Here is a 20256-nt window from a genome sequence, read left to right as displayed (position 1 = left end):
GGGGCAACTTAATATTCCTAATTTGGATAAAGATGTTTGTCCAAAAATGCATCACTCCTGGGCATAACAACCCCATATGGTAATACATACCCTTCATTTGGTACCCCCTCCAGTAATGTGGTGATGCTGAAGCTGTTATTCTAGATAGTAAGATTGGAGTGGAGTACCACCTTTAGGCCAGTTTGAGTTATCTGTCCTTTGACCTGGGTTGTTGGACCATCCTGAAACCTCTATTGTTACACAAGACTTTTCACACACACTACAGAATTGTCTACAAAGAATAAAAGGTTAGATTCAAAGATCTCACTATATGAGTAGAAGGGCTGGGGTGCACAGGAATCTTCAGGTGGGAAGAGGCATGTACACTCTATCCCACCTGACTGGAAATGCCTGACAGTAACAAACATTATTCTGGACATGATTAAAGTATCCACATAAACAGTTTACAAGGCCACTGAGTAATACAGTACTTCAGTTTTTTTTTTTTAACTTGTAAAAATTAATTAATAGATCTCAGTGCTGAATATATCCTCTTCAGATACCCACAACTATTTCAAATAGACTCACCTTAGTCCATGGATGTGCCTTAATCTGAGGAAATTTAAATTCAGTGTAGTTTGGATTCATTTCTCTAATCTGTTCTCTTGTAGGTGTTCCAAGGACCTATAAAAATAGGAAAGATGAGCTATTAAATAATAAATAAATATTAACACACCGTGCAACAAGATAGCTATTACACCCATTATCTGTCACACGCAGCAGTTACAGCAAAAGGAATGCAGAAGTTATGAATCTAGTGATCTCTGATTGCGGCCATATTCACATTTTAATCACTGGCTATATTTACTGCTGTGCCCCTGGAGAAGCAAGCACATCATTAATTCAAATGTATGTAGGACTATGCACCATAATTAAAATTATGCAGGCCACCTCTGAAGGATCCAGCTTATCTAAAATGCATTTGGTACAAAATTATTTAAGCGCTACTGTAAACAAATCTAATTTTGTTACCAGCAAAGTGCAGAACCTTCACATGAGTACATTCCATATAAAGCAATGTTCTTTTTGTTTTTTATGATGTGACTATCATCATCATCATCATCATCATTATTGAATATTAAATGGCAGGCACCATCTCTGCTATCTTTTCAGCGCCTTTTGAAGACTTTCCTCTTTCAACAAGCCTTTTAAGTTGAGACCAATCCCAGTCTGCGTCTGTGTTAGAACTGCTTGTTAATATGTGTTTTTTTAATAATATGTTTTTAACCCTTTTTAAAATATGTTTTTAAACCTTTTTTATAAAAATGTTTTTAACGTTGTTTTGTTTTAATGTATTTTAAGGTCTGTCTTTACGATGTTTTAAAGTGGTTTTAGCATTTCTGTTTGCCACCCTGGGCTCCTGCTGGGAGGAAGGGCGGGATATAAATCAAATAATAAATAAATAAATAGGGTCAAAATACATTTAAGGGAACTTCTTGGAGTTCTAACAAATACCCCTGCCCCATGAATGGGGAGAGGAGGAGCTTTCACACTCTTTCACAGCTAGGGGAAGCTACTTATAAACAGGATCATACTATTACTGTTGTTGTTGTTGTTATTGTTATAAATGGTATAAATGTAAATAATAACAACAACACCACCTCACCTTTCTTTTCTTGATAGAAACCCAAGGCGGCTTGGGTTAATACTAAAATTAATGAGCAGTGAAGGGCTACCTATAGCTTTGCTGTGTAGGATTGCTTTCAAGCACAGATTAATACAACAATTTTAGGCTGCAATTCTGGAATGGCGGGGGGGCAATAGCATGGGGGGCAAGTGAGTGGGCAGCATGGGGGGCAAGTGAGTGGGTGGTGGCGGGGTGGGTCAGCGGGTGACAAGTAAGTGGGAGGGTGGGAGCAGGCAAGAAAGTGGCAGGGGCAAGGGGTGGGTGAGCAAGCAGGCAGGTGAACAGGTGGGGGTGGGTGCACAGCAGTGACAATGTGGGAGGCAGGTTAGCTGTCGAGGCAGAGCAGTGATGGCAGCAGCAGTAGCCTGGGCAGGCGGGAGGCCGGAAAGCTGCCTAAATGGGGCAGCAGCAAGTGCGTAGAGGGCCCTGTTGGATGTTGCCTGGGGGTGAGGGGCCCTTTGGGAGGGTGTGTGTGTGTGTGTGTTTAGGAGTCACCATGTATGTGTTTGGGAGTGCCTGGTGTGTGTGTGCGAGCACATGTGTTCAGGAATCCCCGGGGGGGGGTTGGGAGTCCCTCTGTGTGTGTATGTGTTTGGGAGTCCCTGGCTGGCAAGCCGAGCGAGGGGGGCGGGCGAGCAAAGTGAGCAGTGGTGCAGAGCCCCCCTAGTAACTACATATATTTTAAAAGTCTAAAAATGCTACCTTTGAACATCTCTGTCTCAAAAAGCATGTATAAAGCTATTTTCAACAATAGATTGTGTGTGTAGCCCAATAAACCATAATTGCTAGAAAAAGCTGGAAATGAGGGGTTTTTTTACAACTAATAATCAAAACTCAGAACCTGAGGACATTTACTATACAAAAATGTCAGAACTCCAGCTCAGAACAAGCAAAACCACACATGGGACAGAATTTGGGAGCGTAGGAGTTCACACAGCTGAAATCAGTCTCAAAAACCACCTTTTCCATGAGACCAGTTTAATCTCTGAATCGCGTTTCCAATTATAAGCAAGTTTTAGACATTTGCCACATTCATCCTTTCCTATCTTTAAACTCTTCCTCCCCCCCCTCCTGTTTTCCCTATTTTCTCATTTACACTGCATGCTCCTTGGGGCAGGCACCTGTATACTTTTCTTTCTATGAAACTTTGTAAGACTGATGGACACTTATGGCATAGCAGCAGCAGCAGCAAAGGTTTGGCTCTGAAATGCTCTAACTAATTTTGCTTTATATTTGTGGATGCCTCATCACTGGACAAATACATGCATCATTTATTCCAATCACAGCTAAGATAGACTGCTCTGAAGAGGAAGAAGAAAACCACCACCAATGGAATATCAAGTGTGTTGAGTCTTTGCTTTTCCATCCTCTTCTCTTGCCATCTACCCACAAACATGAACATAATTATTGCTGCTTCTGACTCTACCCATTAATACTGCTACAACAGGTGAAAATTAATCTTCCCTACCTTTGAAAATCAGTATCAAAATATCTCCATTCTCTTTAACTGAACAACACAGGAGGGTCTGACTGCTTAGGTCATGCACTGGTACCATGGGAAATAAGGTGCCAATTCTTTCCTGGTGGTAGCATGGCAGCTGTGGAGTACGTTCCCTATGGAGATCAGTTATGTTTCATTCTATGGTCCTTTTCTGCTTTCAGCTGAAAACTTTTCCTGTTTCAATAGGCTTTTAGTGTTTAGCGTTACTGCTGTCATTTTTGTATTATATTTTAAATCACTGATTTTTAGTCTACTGATGGTAGTGTTTCCAATGTGTATTTTTGCCTTTTAAGATATATTCACTAATAGGCAGAAAAACCTTGTGGTTTGAGAATGTACCTACAGCCAAACAGATATTTCTATCAAACTTTAAAAAGCAGGGACATTGGGCAGCTATAGTGAATGCACCAGGGGAGCAGGAGACCTGACCTCCTCTCTGAGGTATTGTACTGCCCTACAAATTGGTCAAAATGCAAACACCATATGGGTTGGTCTTTCACAGTCCAATCCACTTCCTGTGTAGCTTGGAAGAATTTGGTAACATGTGCCTCTGAGCATATGGTGAGTGGTGGCAACACCTGCCATCTCCAAAAATGGAGAATTACATTTTTGTATGTTTGTTGGTGTTCTTCTTACTTTGCTTCTTTCCTGTTACTACTGTTTCTACAGACAATCTAATCTAGAAAATTATATTTCTCTCATTATTCATCCTAGAAATCTATTTTTATTTTTATTTTTAATTTATTTTTTATTTTTTATTTATTATTTATTTTTATTAATTTCAAAGCCTTTTCATTGGTCAATGTCATATGATGGTGAAGACAGCCTTTTGTGTTTCAAACTGGAGGTTATATTCTATTTCTATTTTGGGAGCACTAACAGTTGAATCTGAAACTGCAGTTAGATGTAAAATCAGACTGATTACGATATGTTGCTACTTAAGCAATAAATCTAGCTGTTGGGAAAAAACAAACTTAGCCTGCCTAAGATGCATGTGTTCAGCCTGCTATGCTTAAACCACTCCACTGAAGGAAGGGTGGGCATGGTCAATTAAAAACATAGAGAACACCTAGAAATTTGCTAGAATATATTTCACTTCCACCTGTTTTAACTTGGGCAAACTGAGACACTCCTCATGTCCACTGGAGACTATTCTGCACAATAGTCAGTTCCATTATTCCGCAATTGTTTTTGGAGTTTTTTAGTGTAAATTTTGCAGAGTGTTACTGTACTTCAATAAAAATTGCAAAGTAAATCAAACATATTTAAAGTGACTATCTGAACTATGTCAATATTGTTATTGTTAATATTGTTGCTTCCTCTCTGATTAAAAAAAAATCAGCACAGCACGTCATTTGGGCTGACTGCAGGTGTTGCCACCACTCACCATATGCTCAGAGGCACATGTTACCAAATTCTTCCAAGCTACACAGCAAGTGGATTGGACTGTGATAGACCAACCCATATGGTGTTTGCATTTTGACAAATTTGTAGGGCAGTACAATATCTCAGAGAGGAGGTCAGGTCTCCTACTCCCCTGGTGCATTCACTATAGCTGCCCAATTTCCCTGCTTTTTAAAGTTTGATAGAAATATCTATTGGCTATAGATATGTTCTTAAACCACAAGTTTTTTTGCCTATGAGTGAATTTCCCTGCTTTTTAATCTGGGAGGTAAGAAATGGGATCCTGTCCAAGTTTGCTGAGAATGGATTGACCATTTGCATGCTTATTAAGTTCAATGGGATTTACTCCTCTGCAATCATGGAGGAGGAGGAAGGGGAGGGGACAGGAGAGGAAAGGAGGGGAGGTGAAAGGAGATTGGAAAGGGATGGGGAGGGAGGGGCGAAGGAAGGGGGAGGGAAGGGGCAAAAAGGATGGGATGGGAGTGGGGAGGGGTGGGCAGGTTTGATCATTTGCATGCTTATTGAGTTCAATGGGATTTACTCTCCTGCAATCATGCTTAGAATAGATAAAACTGACCATGGAGGAAGAGGAGGGGGAGGGGACAGGAGAGGGACGGAGGAAGAGGAGGGGGGAGGGGATTGGAAGCGGAGGGGGAAGGAGGGGCAAAAGGGACGGGATATGAGGGAAGGACGAGTTTGATCATTTACATGCTTTTTGAGTGCAATAGGATTTACTCTTGTACAATCATGCTTAGGATAGGTGAAACTGACCTGGTAGAGGGGCAGGGAAGGGGGAAGAGGGGGAAGGGGGAGAGAAGGGGAGGAAAGGTATGGGTAGGGAGGAAGTCGGAGGAGAAGAGATTACATGGGCGGGCACTGGGAAGAGGGAAAGCCCCTTTCCTTTCCAAAAGGAAAACATTGTGAACAGTATCATTCTTTTTCAGGGTTTCCCCCACCTTTTCATTCTACAGCAGGCACATGTAGCCTCTCACCCAAATTTAAACCAAAGCTGTCCCTGGCCACATCCACACCAGACCGTTATTTCACTTTAGATAGTCATGGTTTCTCCCAAAGAATCCTGGGAAGTGTAGTTTGTGAAGGGTGCTGAGAGTTGCTAGGAGAGGCCCTATTCCATTCATATAGCTACAATCCCCAGAAGGGGGGCTGACTGTTAAATCAGTCTGGCCACTGGTGCTCTGTCAGGGGAATAGGAGTCTCCTAACAACTCTCAGCATCCTTCACAAACTACACTTCCCAGGATTCTTTGGGGGAAAGCCAGGATTGTCTAAATTGGAATAACTGTCTGGTCTTGGTGTGGCCCCTGATTAGCCAAGCTGTGAGTCTGGCTTTTATAACACTGACAGTTGGTTCTTACTTAGCATGCCCAATGTAATAATAAACTGCAATGTTAAATTTCTTAAATTAATTAAAAACCAGCCATGCATTTTTTTAAACTTTTAAACTACAGAAGATGAAGGTCAGAGCATGGAGCAAGGTCTGTAATAGCATTATAGGCACTCTGTGAACATGGCTAATTTTTAATTAATTTCAACAAATTATGAGAACTCTGACAGAAAAAAGTCCAACAGGGGTCTGGATTTTTTCCCTCTTGTTTTACACTTTGAACTCTTGATTCTCCCTGACTGTTTTGTGTATCGCCATGAAAATTTAGAGGGTTGTTAAGCAAGTTCAGGACTATAGGTTTTGTAAGGTTTTGTTTTGAAATGAGGTTATGGAAAGTATCCGAATGGCATGGGGAGTATTTTCAATTTAACATTGCGGAATGCAGAAAATCCATACTGGCTATAGTATACAGCAGACTTTCCCAACCAGTGTGCCTCCAGATGTTGTTGGACCACAACTCCCATCAGCCTCAGCCAGCATTGCTAATGGCTGAGGTTGATGGGAGTTGTGGTCCAACAACATCTGGAGGCACACTGGTTGGGAAAGGCTGGTATACAGTCTTGTGGCTGTATAATTTTCTGCTTTTATTTATTACTTATTTTACATAGGTTATTCATACCCTGATTTTCAGAGCACAAAAGCCTTCACAAAGTGGTTTTCTTGTATTTCTAATGTAGCAAAGCTGCTCTGAGTGCTCTGTGGGCAGAAGAGCAGGGTATAAATTATTTATTAATTTACTTATCTTTAAATACAAGGAGGATTTTAGGTAAAAGTCATATAAAATTATTATTACATTTCCAATTCAAAACACTGTCTAAATAATAAAAAAATTCATACCTTGATGATTTCCACCAACTGATCTACACCACTGTCACCTGGAAAAATTGGTTGTCCAAGTAATAGCTCTGCCAATACACAGCCTGCTGACCAAACATCTGGGGGGGGGGAGGGAAAAATCATAGAGAGATATTGAGGATTGCATATGTTCATCCATATTCCTTCCAAAGAACATTAGGGGCCAGCTGAAATAAGATTTTTAAATTAGAAACACAATAATAAAGCTTATTTTATCAGGCAAGTCTTAGCTCAATCCATACTCCACTGGAGAGATGCACATGCAGTGCTCATACAAATGATAACTTGCCTAGTTTTGTACCAACTAAGCGCCAGACAACAACATTATATTTAGGAATAATCCAGTAAGATGATGGTGTTGGTGTTCATTCCAAATTGCGCCAGATTCAACCTCTGCCCATCCCCACATTCAACTTGAAGTTCATTCTATTCAACTTTCATTTCCATTTGCATCTCCATACTACTTCTCACATTTCCGCTCCCTCTCATTTCAGACCTTCTTCCTTTCTGACAACATCCTAAAGTTGTTCCCTGGTAATTTCAACACATGGCTTTAAAAAAATGTGTTTTTATATTACTTCAAAATAAATATTAAGTAACTGAATATTTATATATACAATAAAAAAACTAAATATCAAAGAGGAAGAAGTCACTGTGCATACTGACGTCTAGTTTACAAGGACAAAGCAGCATAGCCCAAAGAATCATAGAACAGTAGAGTTTGAAGGGCTTATAAGGCCAGCAAATCCAACCCCTGCTCAATACAGAAATCCAACTTAAAGCATAAGAAGACAACCGAACACCATTATCTACAATATGATACTGTGGCACAGAAAGCCAATGTCACCTTAGGCTGGAAAAAAAGAAGCCTAGTTTCCAAGATTCTAGACGTAATACTGCTGCACCACCATTACTGAGTAGATTGCATGTAGAGTACTGTGTTCCAATCTCAGCTATAGATTAGAAAAGCCTTCTCCAACCTGGTCCCCTCCAGATGTTTTGGATTATAGCTCTCACTAGCCCCAGCCAGCAAGCTGCATTAGAAAAATGATACTGCCATTCCATGCTGGAATGGACTCAGGGAATGGTTGACAACATGCTGGAAACAATTCAGGGAAAAGCGATGATACAGCAATGGACTAATTCATTGGAGCTATGTTTTTTCAGGTGACTATAGAGGCTAATCATAGATTGGCCAGACAGGCTGCAATTTTATATATGCAATAAATAGTGGGTAGATCCTCAGGAGAGGCCCTTCTCTCAATACCTACGTCCTCACAAGCACGACTAGTGGGGACGCGAGATAGGGCCTTTTTGGTGGCTGCCCCGAGGCTTTGGAACTCCCTTCCTAGGGAAGCAAGAATGGCCCCCTCCTTGCAGTCCTTCCATCGGCAAGCAAAGACTTTTTTATTTCAACAAGCCTTTGGAACTGAAAGCTGTTAAGGACAGGTCTTGAAGGGTGCTGCATTGCTGTTGCCTAACTGTATTATTTTAAACTGAGTTTGAATTATTTTAACTGTATGTATGAATGGTTTTAATACTGTAAATTGTTTAATTTGATTTTAATCTAGACTTTTGTATGTTTTTAATTATATGTGTGCTTTTATCTGGAAGCCGCCGTGAGTTCCAGTTTTAGAAAAAGGGCGGGGTAAAAATAATGATAATAGATAGATAGATAGATAGATAGATAGATAGATAGATAGATAGATAGATAGATAGATAGATAGATAGATGATAGATGATAGATGATAGATGATAGATGATAGATGATAGATAGACGGTATACGGTAGACGGTAGACGGTAGACGGTAGATGGTAGATAGATCATGGCTGACACTCTACCTCTTACATTTTTGCTTGTTCTAGAGCTGTGGAAGTAATGTCTCATTACACAATGTAGTACAGTAGTTAAGTGGGTTGAATTAAATCCTCACTCATCCATCAAGTTCACTGGATGATCATAGGCCAGTCACTCTATTTATCAGCCTAACCTACCTCACAGGCTTGTGGCAAGGATAAAACCTGCAAGAGAAAAACTATGTGTATTGTGCTAAACTCCTTAGAGAAAGGGCAGTATGTTAATGCTTCACTTCAAGAAGAAATGGTCCCAGGCTGCCTGAATGAGGCAGTAATAAGACCAAGATGTCTGGAGCACTTTCTTGTTCAATGTTGTTGGACGAGTTTCTGTTGCTGCAACCTGAGGATGTGGACAAGATACATTGCTGGGTTCATGCAACCACTTGCGCCTTGGACCACCGCCCCTCATGACTATAAATTCTGTCAGGGAAAGGACGGCTGGATGAGCCAGGGAAGTAATTAACACTTCACTTCAAAAAGGAGTGGTCCCAGACTGCCTAAAGGAGGTGGTAGTAAGACCATTCCTGAAGAAACTTTCCCTGGACCCAGAAGATCTCAATAATTTCAGACCAGCAGCAAATGTCTCTTTTCTGGGCGAGGCTCTGTTACCAGTCAGTTCCAGATACTCGTGGAGGAGACAGATTTTCTAGATTAATTTCAATTGGGATTCAGCTCCGGCTTTGATATGGACACTGCCTTGGTTGCCCTGCGTTGGGATAGAGAGAGGGGAAGTGTTACTCGATTCTTCTTGATCTCTCAATGGCTTTTGATATCATTGACCATGGTATCTTTCTCGGGCAACTGTCTGAGTTGGGTACTAGGAGCACTGCTTTGTGGTGGTTCTGCTTCTACTTGGCTGGCTGGCTCCAGAAGGTGGTTCTTGGAGAGAGGGAGTGTTGACTCAGTTGGTTCTTCTTGATCTCTTAATGGCTTTCAATATCATTGACCACGGTATCATTCCGGGGCAACTGTCTGAGTTGGGTACTGAGAGCACCGCTTTGTGGTAGCTCCGCTCCTACTTGGCTGGCTGGCTCCAGAAGGTGGTTCTTGGACAGCACTGCTCAGTTCCATAGGTTCTCCACTATGGTGTCCTGCAGGGGTCAATTCTATCTCACATGTTGTTTAACATGTACATCAAGGGTTCCCAAACTGTGGTCCATGAGCTTCATTCAGGTGGCCCATGGACTGCCTGTGGATATGTGGCTCAAGATGGGAGATAGCACATCCACTGCATTAAATATTCATATTGGTTTTTAATTATATTTGTACTGCTTCTTCCATTTCATTTTACTGTACTATAATGCTATACAATGCACATGAAATAAATGAAGCCGTAAAAATACCACTAAAACCATACAGGGCGTTACAATTGCTACAATAGGCAGAAAAATCATTAAGCAGTCTACAAAGACTGCAGCAATTTTCAAGTGATACAAGAAGAAAGAAGAGAGCAGGGAACAGAGAAGAACTAGGAATTGTGGAGAAATGGGGCTTAGGAGACAGAAATGAAGCAGGAGAAAGACTTACTGAATTCTGTGAAGCCAGTAATTTGTTTCTTGAGAACACATCTTTTGAGCAACTGAAAAGACAACTCTACATGTGGACATCACCAAATGGTCAATATAGGAATCAAATTGATTATATAATTGGTAGCAGAAGATGGAGAAGTTCCATACTTTCTGCGAAAACAAGACCAGGAGCAGACTGCGGTACAGATCATGAACTGGTTGTATCAAAAATGAGAGTAAAGCTAAAGAACAACAAAGCAATCATAATGCCAAAATACAATCTAAATAACATCCCAGAAGAATATAAAGATCAAATAAGGAGGCTTTGAACTTAGTTGACAGAGAACCAGAAAAACTATGGAGTGAAGTCAGAGACATTATCAGGGAAGAATGCAAAAAGACAATACCTCTAGTTAAAAAAGACCTCAATGGATGACTGAAGAAACTCTTAAAATGGTTAAAGCAAGAAGGAAACCAAAAGCAAGAGATAGAAACACAGTCAGAAAACTAAATGCAACAATACAGCAACTAGTATGTAGGGACAAAGAGAACTATTACAATAGTTATTGTATAGAAATAGAAGAGGACAACAAAAAGGGAAGAACAAGAGCCCTATTCCAAAAGATTAGAGAAATGAAAGGGAAATTTAAACCAGGAGTAGGGATGTTGAGTATCAACAGGGGAACACACTGACTGACAAGAGATGATATAAAAGGAAGATGGAAGCAATACGCTGAAGAACTTTATAAAAGAGATGCCAGGATGACAGATTCATTCATGGAGGAGCCATATGATGAAGAACCAGAAATTTTAGAATGTGAGGTGAAAGCTGCTCTTAAACTACTTGGAAGAAACAAATCACCAGGAACAGATGGCATACCAATAGAGTTGCTACAAGCTACTGAGACTGAATCTGTCCAAATTTTGACAAAAATTTGTCAACAAATATAGAAAACTAAACTATGGCCCACAGACTGGAAGAATATATATTCCAATTCCAAAGAAGGGGGATCTCAGAGAATGCAGTAATTATTGAACTATTGCCTTAATATCCCATGCAAGTAAAGTAATGCTCAAGATTTTACAACAAAGGCTCTTACCATATATGGAGCGAGAAATGCCAGATGTCCAAGCTGGATTTAGACAGGGAAGAGGCACCAGAGATCATATTGCAAACATATGTTGGATAATGGAATAGACCAAGGAATTTCAGAAGAAAATCACCCTGTGCTTTATAGATTACAGCAAACCCTTTGATTGTGTAGATCATGAAAAACTATGGAATGCTTTAAAAGAAATGGGGGTGCCACAGCATCTGATTGTCCTGATGCGCAACCTATACTCTGCACAAGAGGCTACTGTAAGGCAGAATATGGAGAAACTGATTGGTTCCCAATCGGAAAGGTGTGAGGGGTGTATTTTATCACCCTATTTGTTTAATCTATATGTAGAACATATCACACAGAAAGCGGGATTGGACAAAGATGAAGGAGGTGTGAAAATTGGAGGGAGAAATATCAATCATTTAAGATATGCAGACGATACCATATTACTAGCAGAAACCAGTAATGATTTGAAACGAATGCTGATGAAAGTTAAAGAGGAAAGCACAAAAAGCAGAACTACAGCTGAACATCAAAAAGACTAAAGTAATGACAACAGAAGATTTATGTCACTTTACAGTTAACAATGAGGACATTGAACTTGTCAAGGATTATCAATACCTCAGCACAGTCATTAACCAAAATGGGGACAATAGTCAAGAAATCAGAAGAAGGCTAGGACTGGGGAGGGCAGCTATGAGAGAACTAGAAAAGGTCCTCAAATGCAAAGATGTATCACTGAACACTAAAGTCAGGATCATTCAGACCATGGTATTCCTGATCTCTATGTATGGATGTGAAAGTTGGACAGCGAAAAAAGTGGATAAGAGAAAAATCAACTCCTTTGAAATGTGGTGTTGGAGGAGAGCTTTGCGCATACCACGGACTGCAAAAAAGACAAATATTTGGGTGTTAGAACAAATTAAACCAGAACTATTACTAGAAGCTAAAATGATGAAACTGAGGTTATCATACTTTGGACACATAATGAGAAGACATGATTCATTAGAAAAGACCATAATGCTGGGAAAAACAGAAGGAAGTAGAAAAAGAGGAAGGCCAAACAAGAGATGGATTGATTCCATAGAGAAAGCCACAGACCTGATCTTACAAGATCTGAACAGGGTGGTTCATGACAGATGCTCTTGGAGGTCATTGATTCATAGGGTCATCATAAGTCATATTGGACTTGAAAGCACGTAACAACAAAACAAGAAGAAAAAAGTTTGGGAGCCACTGATTTACACAGAACTGTTCAGTGGGGTCATATGGAGTTTTGGAGTACGTCATCATCAATATGCTGTTGACAAGCAGCTCGATTTCTCCTTTTTATCTTCTGCAAGTCAGGCAGTGGATGTGCTGAATCAATGCTTGTTTGCAATAATGGACATGATGAGGGCCAATAAACTGAAGCTTAATCCAGACGTGACTGAGCTGCTGTTGGTGGGTGGCTCCTCTGAGCTGCTAAGTGGTGTGCGGCCTGCTCTACAGGGGTCACACTCCTTCTGAAGGAGCGCATTTGTCATTTAGGGGTTCTCCTGGACCCACTGCTGTCACTTGAGGTTCACCTGGCCTCGGTGGTGTGACGTGCTACCACCAAGCTTAGTCTGGTGGCCCTACTACGACCCTATCTAGACAGGGATAACTTGGCTACAATAATCTATGCTCTGGTAACCTCAAGATTGAACTCTTGCAATGCGCTTTACAAGGAGCTGACTTTCAAAATGGTTTGGAAGATTCAATTAGTGCAGAATGCGGCTGCTCAACTATTGACAGGTTCGAGATGAACAACATCTAACACCAATTCTGTTACAACTACACTGACAGCCTGTATGCTTCCAAGTCCAATTCAAAGTGCTGATTTTGACCTATAAAGCTCAGGACTCCAGTAGTTTCTGTAATGTCTCTCCTGATATGAACCTACCTGAACCCTGAGACCTTTCTCCAATTCCCTTCTCTGACGGAAGTTCAGAGAGTGGCGATGAGGGAGAGGGTCTTTTTAGTTGTGGCTGCCCATCTGTGGAATGTTGGCATCTTTTCATTACCAGATGAAGACGTATCTTTCCCCCCCAGACATTTAATAGACTGAGATGATGTTGTTTTATTAATGCGCTGCCACACTTTGTTCTGTTTTTATATTTATGATCTGAATGTATTATAAGTGCTTGGAAATCTTTGAGTAACAAGTGGCTAACAAGTTAATAAATAATAAACAATAATAACATGATGTAAGAACAGAGGTGGAAGGTCATGAATACTAGAAATTGCCTCGTGGTACTGAAAACATAGCAGACAAGCATCTTTTATCCTGAAGTTCAGTTGGGTATTACTTTGGAACACCAAGAGTCACCTCAATTCATTGCAAATATTGGATGTCCATGTGCACATATTCTGTAACTTTAGAGGGGGGGAAATTAAGTGCAGTGTTCCACAATAGCTCAACAGGAAGCTAATTTATTAACCCGCTTCACCTTCATCATGAGGAACAGCAACAGAATGATACTTATATAGTAACATTCAATTCAAATATCATTTATGTTGTGTGGCAATTCTCTACGAATAGTCTGTAAACTGGATGCATACTCATAAAATCACTCTTACATGTGCACACAGTTGTTCTAAGTGCTTCATATTCATTACGTTGGCCATCATTATCATTCCCATATTGCACATGGCAAGGGGAGAGGCTGAGGCTTAGGAAACACTGACTTGCCACTCAGTAAGCTTATCGCAAGATTTGATATGAATGAAATAGGGAAGGGAATACTAGTAAGTATGGCTTCTATATCGGTTTCATTTATGGAATAAATTCATTCTGAATGGTCTTGAATGCTGTTTATTGGCATTTATATGTACTGAGTATGTGTTTTGTTTTTTCTGGCTAGTATCCAAAGACCTATTTTGGGCATGCCCAAGAGTTTGGGCACACCCAGTGAGTTTTTAAAAAAACTTTTTAAAAAATCCCTATGGCATATAATAGTAAATTGCTGCTTTTGAGAGCCCTCTCAGTTTCAAAAGTAGTTTGGCCGATAGCATGGAGCGCTGCTTTTTGAAAAATACAAGCCTAAAGCTCTCTTGGGTGACTGGGTTTTGCTACGTAGTTTATGGGATCCCAGCTTCTATTTCTATTATGCTTATTTATTTTTTAAAATCTTCAATAAAGCATTTGTGTTAAAAACAATACAGAATCCTAGACAGCCATTGTTGTACTCTAGCTTGCCCGACATTGTACTGAGGGAAGCAATGTCCTGGGATCCAGCCTCCTAATTTACTACTTGCAAGGATCTGGCACATTCGATCATGAGAGTCATCAATTATTCTAAAACAATTAACCAACAAGCTTTTAGAAATAAACATTAAATCAACCTCAGCCCACCTACCCTTCCTACAACTTCTGTCATTTCGCGTAAGTTCGTATAATGAAAATAAACTTTAGGCAACTTTTATATTTGGTAATGTTACCAAGTTTCCTGATTTAGAAATGATAATAGATTGTTTGTGTTATTTTATATTGCTTTATTTCTTGTGCAGCGTCTATGGCAGTTTAACTGAAAGGCAGATAATGTAAAATTATTACATGTTGTAATTTAAAGACGATAATAATATCAATGGCATCTTGCACCAAACCTGGAAATGGAGTTACAGGAAAACAGACATTATTCAATGTATTCTAACACAATTCTGATAAAATTAAGTGTTACTGGCATAAAGTGCTTATATACTAAATAGCATATTTATGGGCTGCAATTAAAGGGAGGTATCCAACTAAACACATACCTATACTGGAGGTATAATCTGTAGCTCCAAAGATCAACTCTGGTGCCCTGTAGTACCGAGAGCAGATATAAGAAACATTAGGCTCTCCACGAACTAGCTGTTTTGCACTAGATATGAGGAAAGAAAAAAGGGAGGTTATAAAAAAACCCTGCAGTGTACTTAATATGCAAATGTTCATTTGCTTTAAGATAAAATTTTATTTGCAACTCCTGACGTATATCTTCTACTGCATAATACCGTCTCACTTTTCAAAGCCTAAGAGAGTGCCCAAATTTGCAGGATCGGGGCAACAGCTGCTGAACCAGAACAATATCATCAGATATTCTAAACAAAAGTACATGCCAAGTGCTTGTTCTTACCATTAAAACCTAACATTTTAAAGTCTATTATATGTTAAATCACTATGTTTTAATGATTAGATCAAGCACTTGGAATACACTTTTGTTTAAGGAATTTCAGGTATAAAACATTAGTATGATATGAAGTAGAGGAAGCAAATCAATTTTAGTGATTCAAAAAGTTAGGTTACTAATCTAGTTTCAGGTCAAATATATCCCAAAGAAACAGATGTAACTGATCTCACTGTTTTTTAAAATGTAAAACACCAGCAAATTGTAAAATATTTTGCACAACTGTAACAACTGTGGAATAGCCTCCCCGAAGAGGTACACCTGGCGCCTACACTATTATCTTTTCGGCGCCAGGTAAAGACCTTTTTATGCTCCCAGGCATTTTAATCACTCTAATCTTTTTAGCTTTTTAATCTTGTATACTAAGTCTTTATTTTTATTTTCTGTTTAACTGTATTTGTTTTTATGTCATATATGTTTTTGTGATTTTATTATTGCCATATATGTATTTTACCCTATGCTGTTTACCGCCCTGAGAGCTATTTGCTAAGGGCGGTATATAAATGCAACCAAATAAATAAATAAACAGTGAATTATTATGAACTGTCAATAAATGGGAATAAAACCTGCATGCATAGCATATGCTACTCAAACAGTTAACTGGTAAGCAAAACACAACATGTGACATGTCCCTTCCAACATTTTCTAACCAGTAATTCTATGTATCTGCTGTTACACTCCTCTGGGCTAGCTTCAAAGGTTTATTGATGGCTTGCGATGGCTGCAAGCAATATATTGATTTGTCTTTACAAAACTGTGCTTAGTTGACTCTCATCCATAGAATGAAAACATTTATTGATTCCTCCCCGACCCCTGCTTCTCTTGAGTCAAAGTGACTCCACATGCGGGTAAAGGTAAAGCAAACCGAGGTAAAGGCTTTTTGCAGTAAATTTACTGAAAATCAATGGGAAATACTTTTTTTTTTCAATAGCCACAACTTCACCTTATATAAGTATAACATAATTTTTTTCAATATGCTCTGTTGCTGGTCTTCAATCCCTATAAGGTTACAGAGGATATATAATTTTAGCATTTTTAAATGCTGGTGATGCACAAAAAAAGCCACAGACTTTCAGCATATTTGGTGATAATCTGTTCAGCAGTTAAACGCTATTGTGTGAAATCAGTATTTTTATGAAATTATTTGGTACAGTATATTGTAGACTACCGCTGGCCTTATTAGAGGGACATTTTAAAAGAATCCCACTACAAATTCATGTATGTCCATGCGGAGATGGCAGTATTGAAACAGCCCATGTACTGCCATTTTGCTCTTTCATAGAGGTCTGAGAAGTGAGCTGATTACCCCACTGTTGTAATCTTTTCCAGGGCACTCAATTAATTTTTATGTGGTTTTTCTTCTTGCAGGCCAAGAGAAGCTGGCGACAGCAACATTTGCAACACTTTTAGCGGGTGCCATTGAAACACAATCCATTATGGCTCGTTAAGTTTTATAATCTGATATAGTTTTGCTTTTTGTTTAATTTTGTGCTGATGGACTTTGTATACCAATTTTATCGATTTGTATTTCATGTAAATTTCAGAATTTTAGTCTGGCAATTTTATCAAGTTATTTACTTGGTTTCTACTCTTTCTGTACATTCCAATTGCAATTGCTTGTGGCTACTGCAAATAAAGGACTTTGACCTAGAGGTAACTTTGCTGGGGAATTTAAGTGAACCTTTGAATATGCCTAGTCAAATATTTGTTAATAATTTATTACTGGCTAACAAAGAGGAAACCAATAAATTACCTTCTAAATTAAAATATCTAAATAAAATATAGAAAATTGCCAAATTTTAGACAGATTGGCAACATATCACCGATCCTAACAGCTCAGCACTGGCTGCCAGTGAGCGACCAAGCCAAATTCAAGGTGTTAGCTGGCTGCTGCCCAATTGGCAGTCACCTGTGACAGGGCCTTCTTGATGGTGGGTTCCCATTTGTGAAATGTCCCCTGGTGAGGTGTGGCTATCTCCCTTACTACTGACTTTCAGGAGCAATTTAGACATTCCTGTTTACCCAGGCACTAGATGGCTGAGAGATATTGTCAATAGCAACCCTGAAATTAGTAACTGTTAGGGTATGTGTTTTTAAATGTTTTTAAGATGGTTTAATTGAACTTCAAAAAAAATGTTTTTGGTGGTTCTTAATTGTTTTTAAATATCTGAGATGGTTTTAATTGTTTTAAATATGTTTTATTTTATTTTAAATTATATTGTTTTAACATGTTGATGTTTGCCACCCTGGGCTCCTTTGGGAGGTAGGGCGGAATACAAATGTAAATATAATAGTAATAATGATAGATAAAGTTAAGACAAAATAGTTTGAAAAAAGTTAATTTTATTTGATATGGGTCTCTTTTATATGATATTGGTTGGCATCTTAAATTAACTGTTAAGATATTTTTATTTAATAAAATAAAAAAAAATTATTTTTATTTTTATTCAATCGGGGTTCAGGCCTGGTTTTGGCACTGAGACGGCCTTGGTCGCCCTGTTTGATGACCTCTGTCGGGAGAGAGACAGAGGGAGTGTAACTCTGTTGATTCTCCTTGACCTCTCAGCGGCTTTTGATACCATCGACCATGGTATCCTTCTGGAGAGGCTTGCGGAATTGGGAGTTGGAGGCACTGCTTGGCAGTGGTTCCGCTCCTACTTAGCGGGTCGTCTCCAGAAGATAGTGCTTGGGGAACACTGCTCGACACCGTGGGTTCTCCAATGTGGGGTCCCGCAGGGTTCGGTTCTGTCTCCCATGCTTTTTAACATTTATATGAAGCCGCTGGGGGCGGTCATCAGGAGTTTTGGAGTGCGTTGTCATCAGTATGCTGATGACACGCAGCTCTACTTCTCCTTTACATCTTCTTCAGGTGAGGCAGTTGACGTGCTGAACCGTTGCCTGGCTGCGACAATGGACTGGATGAGAACTAACAAACTGAGACTCAATCCTGACAAGACTGAGATGCTGTTGGTGGATGGTTTCTCTGATCGGATGGTGGATATATACCCTGTCCTGGATGGGGTTACACTCCCCCTAAAGGAACAGGTGCGTAATCTGGGAGTCATCTTAGACTCTTCCCTCACACTTGAGGCTCATGTAGCCTCGGTGGCACGGAATGCGTTCTACCAACTTCGGTTGGTAGCCCAGCTACGTCCCTATCTGAGTAAGGAGGACCTCTCATCAGTGGTACATGCTATGGTAACCTCGCGTCTGGACTACTGCAATGCGCTTTACGTAGGGCTACCTTTGAAGACGATTCGGAAGCTACAGCTAGTGCAAAATGCGGCGGCCAGACTGCTAACAAGAACTAAGCGGTCTGAGCATATAACACCTGTGCTAGCCCGTTTGCACTGGCTTCCAATATGCTTCCGGGCCAGATTCAAAGTGTTGGTACTTACCTATAAAGCCTTATACGGCGCGGGACCACGATATCTGTCGGAACGCCTCTCCCGCTATGAACCGGCCCGTACACTACGGTCTACTACGAAGGCCCTCCTCCGGGTTCCGACTCATAGGGAAGCCCGGAGAGTGGTGACAAGATCTAGGGCCTTCTCAGTGGTGGCCCCCGAACTATGGAATGGTCTCCCCGAGGAGGTGCACCTGGCGCCGACACTATCATCTTTTCGGCGCCATGTTAAAACCTTTCTCTACTCTGAGGCATTTTAATTCCTGTTAATTCTAAATTATTATATTTTGATTTTAGACTGTACAGTTTTGTGTACAGTTTTGTGTTATTTTTATTGTATTTTTAATGTTCACCACCCAGAGAGCTGTTGCTAGTCGGGCGGTATATAAGCTTAATTAATTAATTAATTAATTAATTAAATAAATAAATTTACTTCTTCATTTAAAGACTTTTTATCATCCTGCTTTCCTCCCACTTCTCTCCTCCTCACCCTCTATTGGTGAGGTAGGTGGGGGGAGTAGCAGCAGGAAAGCAGGGCGCTTGCTGAAGAGCTGCCTCCATCTGTTAAGCTGCAGTTCACCCAGGCCACTGCCTGCCACTTGTTCTCCCACTCCCCACAAGGTCTTGCCTTCGTGCTTGCCCTCCTCCCTCTCTCCTTGCTTGGCCTTGGCAGCAAAGCACAACACTTCCTGAGGAGCTCTGTGGCTCACCCAGACCGCCGCCACTTTGCACTCTCCGCCCACTCTGGCCTCCCTGCTTGCACACCCACTTCACTTGCGTCACTGGCATCAGATGCCACCATTGCCATGTTCCCAGTTAGGAGGCTGTCACATGACAGCTTGACGCCTTTCAAAAATATTATATAATAGAAAATGGCAGCGACCTTGTCATGCAAGTCAGAATAATCAGGACTACTGAAATGAAGTTCAGCATAAGGAACACTATGCCCAAACTATGTTCAGCTATTTTTTGCCAAAGACACTTACCTTCCAAAGTCACAAAGTTTTAGGACAGCTGTGTCAGGGTCCAGCAAAAGATTCTGTGGTTTTATATCCCGATGGCATATTCCAAAGGAATGGATATAGGCTAAACTTCGGAATAGTTGATACATGTATAACTGGAACATAAATAAGAAATTATATAGTATATACCTCCCATATTAAAATTTAACAGATTTAACATGCTATCTTTTCAATAATACTTGAAAACTAAAAATACACTTTACCTAATAGAGTACTTTTTCCTTCATAATCTATGTATTCATTCTATTTATTTAACATTTTTATTTTTATTTTTCTTCCACTTGGGAATTCAGCATGGCTAACAGCATAGAAAAAATCAAAACAGTCTAAACAAAATAATAGA

The 20256-nt window shown here is 40.0% G+C and overlaps 1 protein-coding gene across 10 annotated transcripts in view; it reads right to left on the bottom strand.

Annotated features, from left to right (window-relative positions):
- Positions 1-20256, bottom strand: part of GSK3B (glycogen synthase kinase 3 beta) — a 223585-nt gene that overhangs the window by 85766 nt on the left and 117563 nt on the right. For all 10 annotated transcript variants that reach the window (XR_009764356.1, XR_009764357.1, XR_009764358.1 and 7 more), the window contains exons 5-8: positions 19878-20008; positions 15076-15182; positions 6813-6910; positions 568-663 (exon numbers count right to left, since the gene is read on the bottom strand). Coding sequence is in view for 6 of the 10 variants with exons in the window: in XM_061638590.1 (XP_061494574.1) it covers positions 568-663; positions 6813-6910; positions 15076-15182; positions 19878-20008 (432 nt within the window). In the remaining 4 variants the exon portion in view is untranslated. The remainder of the gene's footprint in view (positions 1-567; positions 664-6812; positions 6911-15075; positions 15183-19877; positions 20009-20256) is intronic.

The sequence above is a fragment of the Rhineura floridana genome, chromosome 1, assembly GCF_030035675.1.
Source record: "Rhineura floridana isolate rRhiFlo1 chromosome 1, rRhiFlo1.hap2, whole genome shotgun sequence".
Classification (NCBI taxonomy): domain Eukaryota; kingdom Metazoa; phylum Chordata; class Lepidosauria; order Squamata; family Rhineuridae; genus Rhineura; species Rhineura floridana.
Note: the sequence above shows the minus strand (reverse complement) of the source record. Positions and strands in the feature narration are given on the sequence as shown.